The sequence below is a fragment of the Sinocyclocheilus grahami genome, unplaced genomic scaffold (assembly GCF_001515645.1).
Source record: "Sinocyclocheilus grahami isolate Dianchi unplaced genomic scaffold, SAMN03320097.WGS_v1.1 scaffold696.1, whole genome shotgun sequence".
Taxonomy (NCBI): domain Eukaryota; kingdom Metazoa; phylum Chordata; class Actinopteri; order Cypriniformes; family Cyprinidae; genus Sinocyclocheilus; species Sinocyclocheilus grahami.
Genome location: NW_015505875.1, coordinates 297,054 through 306,221, shown reverse-complemented (window position 1 = coordinate 306,221; position 9,168 = coordinate 297,054). Strand labels below are relative to the sequence as shown.

Here is a 9,168-nt window from a genome sequence, read left to right as displayed (position 1 = left end):
AGTATATATATATATATATATATATATATATATATATATATATATATATATATATATATATATATATATATTATACTGTATATATATATATATATATATTATTTTAACCCCCCTTTTTGAACATGAAAATGCATTATCTGAACTTAAATGATTGTAATTAATGAATGCCTTGGAATACAGACCAAAGAGAAGGTTGGTATGTTTTTAAAGAAAACGATCAGCAGATTATTGCTGAAGTGAAAGCATTTTTAAAAAATTATTATCTGAAAGAAAATGTAATGTAGTATTTTTTATATTTTATATAAAATAAATATTTTATAAAATATGTTGGAAACTAAAATTGCTATAAAATCAAAGCCATATGTATAACTAAGTTATGTTGATATTACAAAAATGTAGGTTCTTTGATGAGATTTGTTTAGGTGCTATACCAAAAATAGCCACCGAGTGACATTCAAACTCCACTGAATTTTTTTTAATGCATTTTCATGTCAAAAAATTTATAACTTTCTGCCACAATATTACTTCTATCACAAAATAACCACCAAATATAGAATCTTGAGACTCAGACCTTTCCAACAATATGCGTTTTGTCAAGATTATAAAAATGTTTTATTGTAATAAATTTTGTAATATGACTCTTGACACCGTCCACTAGGGGGAGGAGCCCGCAAAAAGGATTTAAAATACCATTTCCATGGTAACACAGTGTGAAATGTATGCAGTATATGGATAATTGTGCGTGCATCTATTAATCAATTTGAGTCTAATATCATCCCATAGTGTCTGATCTCAAAATGGTTTCAAATGATATCTAATTTAAGCTTTCAAATGATATCTAATTTATCCTCCTGTTAGCGCGATGCTAACAGTTCATAGGTTAAAATTTCATATATTCAGGGGCTTAGTGATTTGGGGGCCCTAAGCAAAATCCAGGTATGGGGCCCCAACACAATAACTCTGTGCTCTTTTACGCCTAACCCTTATTTTGCACGCTCTCTCTTTATAGTTTATAGTTTATTTATCCCTTCAGAAATTGTTGATTGGATAAATTCTCCAGTCATCTCATTCGTGCATTTATTTGAATGTGTGGCAGTTCGCACCGGCGCGCATAGGAAAGCTGTCACTAAATTCTGTCACTCACTTCAGTTTATCGCGATCTCACGATGTCCCGTTAATCAATGAAGCCCTCTACACTGTACAACAAATCTCTTATTTACATAGTATATACACTTTTAATGAGACGATTCGTGAGCTTGCAGAGCTCAGCACTGGACAAAAACTTTCGAGCAGTGAGTGAATTCTAACCTAAACACCTTGCGTTCAGAAAATCAACAGATATGTCTGTGATTGGTTACATTGTTCAACCCTGCAAAACACACTGTAAATATAAACATTTGACGCTCTCCAGAACACAAATACACACTGGAGCGTTTGCCGAATATGTTTCGCCAATATAAGATGGGGCCCCCTGATTCCTCGGGGCCCTAAGCAGCCGCTTAATTCACTTATTGGTATATAAGTCCGTCACTGCATATATATTGAGTTGTAAGACCATGTTGTATTAATGCAATAGCTTGATAAAGGTCTGTGCTGTCTTTTAAGATAAATTCAATGTGTTCTTGCTGAATAAAAGGTATTGGTTTTTCTCAGTAAAAGTCTTGCTGACCCAAACTTTTGGACAGTATCATATATACTGTATAACTAACTAAAATATGAATAAGGAGTTAGGGTTTTTGATAGTGTAAGAACAGCTGCCAAGATGTGCCCAAAAACTCCTTCTAATGTTAGAACTGATATACCATGATGGCTCTCGTGAAGTGCTGCATAACATCTCTATCGTGCACTTTCTCTGTCTTTCTCCAGCTGAGTGTGGCGGTGTGTATAGGATTCTTCACTGCATGGAGTCCATATGCACTAGTGTCTATGTGGGCGGCATTTGGCCATTTTGAGGACATACCGCCCCTGGCATTCGCCATCCCTGCAGTTTTTGCCAAGTCCTCCACCCTTTATAACCCCCTTATCTACCTCTTGCTCAAACCCAACTTCCGCCACCTCCTCTGCAAGGACATGCGCTCCCTGCGAGGGGTTTGCATGCACCACTGCCTGTGCCAGTGTTTTCCCCACTGGAGCTACCGCCCATCGCTAGCCCTCAGTCTGCGGCCCCTGCGGCGTCAAGGCCAATCTATCTCAGAATCAATGGGGAGGCCTGTAGGTCTGTTTCATTGCCCTTGTGAAAGGTGCAACGACCCGTTTGAGCAGTTTAAGCACTACCCACGCTGCTGTCCTGTCAACGTGAACACTGTGCAGTTGTCTCTGCAGGACAGTACCGAGCTCGAATTGGAACCGGAGCCGGAACGAGAACCTAGAGTGATAAAAGAGCGCAAACCAAAGAGCCAGTCAATTGAGTGTAAGAAGTCTGTGCGGGTGATCGTGAGGGGGCGGAAATGTTCTGAGATTGACAGTCTGGAGATCACCTTGGAAACAGTGTCTGCTCAGAGCAAAGCTGCCAAAAACGGCAAACTGTAACACCTGAGCCTATGCATGGGTGTGTGTTTATACACAAACGGTGCATGTGTGCATTAACTTGTCTCAGAGGGGAGTAAATTGACTTTTAAATATGCCTCAATTAAGACTCTGACAACAAATTACTTTCTGAACAAAGTATTGTGTGTGTTAATTTGTCTGTAATGGAGTGCAATGATTGTTTTTTAAATTCATTTTTTGTAAGAAAAGTTTTCTTAAGAACAACTGACACAATATTGTTGTTTTTTTTAACTCATTGAATTTTTAAATGAAGTGTTATTCATGTCTTATAGCTACCTGCTGAGGGAATGAACACATGCATTCTTGAAGTCGTTTTGATCAGTGTACCTCCTTTAAAAATCACTTTGGGCTTTTCACACTTGAAATAGTTAACCCTGGGTTATTCTAAACCCCTGGGTAAATTGAATCCTGGGTTAATTTGCTTCATGTTTCGTATTGCTTATAATTACCTGGGGTTAACAATTAACCCAGGGTATTCGTACTCTGTTTCACACCATACATCCTAAACCCCAGGTTAATGTTCTTATATGCATATTTGCCATGTCAGTGTCACTGACTGGTTGAATGCAGCACTCGACCTGTTTATACATGCCAGCTTTAGCATTGCGCATCTTCATGTTATATATTGCAGACTGTACTATTATGTTTTTCCTGAATGGACTTTTCAGACTGTAAAGGTCTGAATGAAACGCTCTCTTCTTCACACATATTCCTTCCGTTTATACAACTGCGTCCGAAAGCTTAGGCAACTGACTTGACGCCTTGCTGCCTTATCAGGCAATGACTTTGCAGGCAGTTTGTGCATGAAGGTACCTCACGAAACTGATTTCGAAATGACATCCATGAGGCAGCATAACAGTTTAATGATCTAAAACAAATTAGAGAGAGCTTTGATGATAAGCGAATATTTAATTATTACAATACTAATTTCTTTCTAGTAATTACATCAAAAATGAAAAAAGTTGGATAAAAACCTACATTTACATGCAGACTGACCACCAACCACAACTTTCAGATGGTATTTTTATTTTTTAGCTTAGCTGTCACAGAATCAATTGCACAGGATTGTGGGATATCAAAGGCAGCGAAGGATACAGCAAATGCTGTTTTCAAAAATTCTTCAGATAAAGGCATCTCAGGAGACAGGAAGTGAAGCTAATTGTGAAGTGAAGCTGGATTCGGACGTACCTTGATGCCTTCCTAGCTTGGAATGTGAGGCACACGATTGGGTGTAGATGCTAAGCATCTAGCCGTAACATTCTAACACAGCATCATTTCATTATTTACTCGTTTGGCACCAACAATGTGGGGTTAACATCACAAAAGCATTGCTAACCCTACTCCAGAGCAGGGTTTTATAACGCCAGCTAAAAAGCAGTGTTAACCCTGCTACTAAAGTACAAGTGTGAAACATTCCTCTACCAGGGTTAAAAGCTGGGTTTAGAATGATGATAACCTGGGGTTAGATGCAGCGTGAAAAGCCCTATTTAAGTGACTAACTGATATACTTCAAATTTTGACTATATTAACTTTAATTAAAACAGGTTGATGTTAGTGCCGTTGGATGGATGTTTTGAGGGTTACACTCAAGAATCTGTTTCAGAACTGCTAAACAGTTGAATGAGACTCAATTCAGACTGACGTTCATGTTTGAATTCATTCACATTTATGTAGTTTCTTAGTTTTTAACTACTTTTTGTTTCTGGCCCCATGCAAAAATTTTGAAAGACTTTCAGATAACACTTAAAAATAAATTAAGAGCTGCTACATGATAAATATAAACAAAATCAAAAAATAAATTAATTAATTAAAGCAAAATACAGTTTAATGGATGGTCTCAGCCAGAATTTTCATTTTTGGGTGAACGAACCTTTTAAGGTTTATGAAAGATGAAGAGAGACCCATTGTAGTTTGCTATCAAACCAAGGCCAGTGCGACAAGGCCATTTTAGTATAAAGCTCTTAAGTAATGATAAGGATATATAACATTAGTAATACTCTAAATCTGCAGAATATCTCTGTGAAGTTCTAAAGCTGTAATTTGTACTATCTTAATCCTGCCACATATAGGCCTATGCTGTCAGCTCCTGACATTGCATTACATTCCTGGCCCACTTCATTTGACTTATGACAGTACATAACTTTAATGTGGAGTGAGAGCTGTGTCAACATTTAACTGCTGGAAGGAGTCAGCAATTCATAAACTATAAAAACTTTTAATTGCACTTCTATATTGGATTTGATTTCGACATCAAATAACTGTAGACAAAGGCTGTATACTCTACCATAAGGACAGTTTTCCATTGTGTGTGTGTGTGTGTGTGTGATTGGTGCAAAGCAGACATCTGAACAGCAAACATCGAAAGACACTGATGCATGTGGATTTAAGGTGTCATCACGATGGCGACCAGGCTGTTTATCTGCATGTGACATTTCTTGCCAAATCTGTAAGACGAGAAGCAAACACACAAACCCGGAGGTCCATGTGCATCCTGATTCAGTTCCTAATTTAAACCTAAACCAGACAGTTGGATTTCTGATCTATAAAATCATTTTCTTTCTGAATTTCAAACCATTTCCTTTATAAATTCACATACAGTAACACTTTACAGAGTCTATGCTACATATAATGCAGGTAAATTAAATTAATTGCAATATTAATTGTAGTTCTAAAAGTGCTGTTTAATGTAAACATGAACTCTAAAGAGTGATATTCAAATCATTACAGTGTGTGTTTGACAGTAGACGTGTGTGCTAGTCCAGTAGTTGTATATTAGCGATGTGTGTGTAAATGTTTGATGGCAACTGTGAGACAAACATGTGTCATTGGTTCAATTGATAAAATGCTCTCAACAGCAGCATGCGCACTTAAGCAGCCCTCACATGCACACACTCACGCATATACAAATGCACCTCGAGGAGCAAATCTGTGAGGAAAAACTAGGAAATGCACAGCCGACACAGAGTTTATAGATCAAATGAATGGTCAGGAAATTATAACAAGCCTCAATGACTTAAATCAACAATAAACTATTTGTCTCATGCAGAATGAATGTCAGATGCTTTGTTATAAAATGTATAGTGAGCTGGCAGTTTCTTGACAGCAAGGCTGTTCCAAAAGCTAGCTCTCCTAATTATGCTGCCTACTAAGACAGCTTGTTTTAGTCAAGATCTAAGGCTGCACTGCAATGCCATTTACTGACAAGGCAATCCCAGAATGCACCACCACATGCTCTGTGAAAAAAAAAAATTAAGTTGTTAAGAGAAATGTTAATTATATTTAAATTTATATTTTATTCACTAGTGAAATGTTAAAATAAAAAAGGGTATAAAATAGTAAATTAATGTCATATAAGTATTTTAAGCTTAGTATGTTTGCAACATGCTAATGGCAAACTCTGCTGAAATCTATTCATGCTACTGAAACTTGTATATCAGTGGAAGAAAAAGATTTATATTTTACAAGAGAGCACTTGTTTTTACTTCTTTTGATTGTATTTTTTTTTTAAATAGACAATATTTCTCTTCACTTTCTCCACAATAAGGAGCCGTTCCCACAGAACACATTATCCACTGCACTGCTTTTTCATTGTTTTTCTATCTAAACATTTGCTAGACTGATGTGTTTTGCTGCATCTCATCGCACAACATTCTAAAACCATTACACTTTTTTTTCATTCCACTATTCTGCCTTGTTCTGTGTGAATGGCCCTGGTAACTTTTTCCTCCACGCTAAACCATGTCGCAGAGGCTATATATTTTTTCGCAAAGGAAGAACTGCGGCCTACTAAGCCGAGAAGTATTTGCCTATTATCCCTATGTGCTGAGGAATGGGGGGAAAACACATCTCGATTGGATTTTTTAAAATTATTATTGTTAATATATATATATATATATATATATATATATATATACACAACTCATTACTAGTTACTCCTTTCAAAAGTAATATTATTGCATATTACTTTCTGGCAACAGTAATTAGTTACACTACTAGTTAGTTATATTACCTTTCCTTCACGCCCCACAGAAGTTGTAAATGTGTATCATATCATATATTTCTGCCTCATCATTTGACAAAATTCCACATTGGATCACAGTCAGAAGTTATTACAAAAACTCAATAGTGCTTTATAAGCACTATCTTAAGACTTTTAAGTAAAAGTGTTGTATTAATCTCATTAATTATCATGTGTAGTTTGAAGCTAATTGTAGTTATAATTTCTCTGTTACCCATATACGAATTTTATATTTCATGATGTATTTTATCAAAAGAAATCACAGAAGTTCGTAAGAAAATGTTTCGTTTTCTAAAAAAAAATTAATTATGGTAATATAATTTATATCGGGATTAGAGGGATGTGGGTGGGCAAGCCATGTACTGCCAAAGTAGAGTAGCCTAATGCCACAACATCCATAATGCCACCATTTACACATCGGTGTTCAGATCATCTTTTCTCCTGCCAAAATTAATGTAACGGCAATGTGACGTCACGTGCCTTTGCAAGTTTTAAAAATTATGAAAATAAATCTAGGGATTGTTGGATTTCAAATCAGTAGGGGTTGAGGCATCAAAAGTAACGAGCTGTTTTATCGATGTTATCTGTAATATTATTAATAATTAGTTACATTAGGCTACTAGCTACTGCAAAAAGTAATATTGTTACTGTAGCTACTTAATAGTTCCTGCCCAAAACTGATGTTTTTTTTTAAGTGAAACTTTTAACTTAACACCACAGCTTAAAAACAGCACTCGTGCATGATATGCTGAAAAAGTAAGGAGAAACGTCGTCGGTCTACCTCACATTTAAAAACAAATAAAAAAGCAGCAAGGCAGATTAAAGAATGCTCATGAGAACTAGAAAATTAATGCATTTGTGATGTTCATGGGTGTGAAATGATTAATAAGAATGCAATTACGTCAAAGGGTGACGACGGAGAAAAGTCAAAAAGAAGGGCGATGGAGAGGAGGATGGAGCGATAGGAACGGGGATATTTTTAGAGCAGCGTTACCCCACTGTTTCTTTCTGCCTCACGTGAGGCTAAATTTAGATTGGCTGTTGGCGACAGAGACCAGCACGGAATACAAAACAGTTCAGACACAGTCAAACAGAGAGAGAGAGAGAGAGAGAGTCCTCCAACTCCAGCACATACTCGTTCATTAAAACGAGCTAATCAGGGTCGGACTGAGCAATATGGAAGTGAACCAGCAAAACAAGATGTCACAGACGCTAGGTGTGGGCGTTTTCATATTTAGTGCAGTGTTATAGTCATTTAACAGGGTGACTGACTGTGTGTGGTCCTAACTGTCGCGGTAAGTAACGTCTTCATTTACTGTATATCCTTCTGTAAGACCTATGCTGTCTGCCTTTCTCCCTTCTCTCACGTGGCTCATTGTTTCACTGCATCAAACTGAATTTGTGCTTGTTGAATTTTGAGTGTTGGTTGCACTCAGTAATTTTTGGTAATTAAAAAAGTTAAATAGGCCTACATAAAGAAATGAACTGAACTAATTAAATGACAAATGTCATTAAAATGTTCACTAATATTAGGCCTAGATGAAAATGTGAGGCCTATAGAGAACAGCTATGTTAACATAACATGACCAACATTTGTCAAACAGTGACTGGTTATTACTACTAACAATACTATAAAATAATAATAATGATAATGTGTGCTTAGTACGTACAGCAGTATGTGCAAATCATAAGTTCAGTTACATAGACAAACCAAACAATAGACTATAACAACACAGTATATTAAATATAGTCTACAATTACTGGTACTACTGAAGCAAATAAAATCACTAGTTTTAATTTCTGTGTGGATGTTTGAGTTCTGTTTTTTTCTTCATCAATTTTTCTTTTTTTTTTGCAGTGCACAGTTGAAAGTCATGCAGATTTTTCATTAAACAAATGAGAAAAAAATAGATATTAAGATATTCCTGCAATGTCACAAACGCCTGGTTCTGAAACTGCAAAAAAAATTATATTTATAGCTGTACCATAAACAGGTCTAAAGTGACCTAAAGACTAAAGGAGATAAGTATTCAACATGATGTGCTTCATGTCACATTTTTTATGGGAAACACACAGACCCTTAGAATAAAACACAAAAAGGATGACAACTGACTAACCAGTCAACAGTCAGCTCAACAATCTATGCTGATCTTATGCTGCTGCTGCTGCTGCTGCTGTTCCCACAAGTTTAATTTCCTGTAGAGCATGGCTAGGCCTTGCTGCTCCCATTAACCTTGGCACAAACAGAACTTAGGCAGGGGCTTTTCTGACTGAGTTTGTTATGGAAGTGCAGTATTTGCTGATTGAGCGCAATCCTGTGTGAGAATCATCATTTACCCTCTGTTTCTTACAAACAGTGAAGATCAAGGACAAATATGTATCATTTAATGCAGTGCTTCTCAGCTGCTTTTGCATCAGGCCCATTTTGCAAGTTGTGATCACTGTACATATAAAAGTAAACAAACATTAATAAGTAATTGCATTATGATAGATATTTATTTATGGAGCCAATACTTTCCCACATATCAAATACATTATTGTGATCACAAACTATATCAATCCTGCATTAGAAACGAGCATGGTGAGGAATAGTTCTGAAAAAC

At 36.4% G+C, this 9,168-nt stretch overlaps 1 protein-coding gene across 1 annotated transcript in view; it reads left to right on the top strand.

The window, feature by feature from the left end:
• LOC107559727 (opsin-5-like) overlaps nucleotides 1–2,529 on the top strand; it is a 15,020-nt gene extending 12,491 nt beyond the window's left edge. Inside the window, exon 5 of the mRNA XM_016243647.1 lies at nucleotides 1,867–2,529. Coding sequence (XP_016099133.1) covers nucleotides 1,867–2,529 — 663 coding nt within the window. The remainder of the gene's footprint in view (nucleotides 1–1,866) is intronic.
• Nucleotides 2,530–9,168: the final 6,639 nt, after the last annotated feature.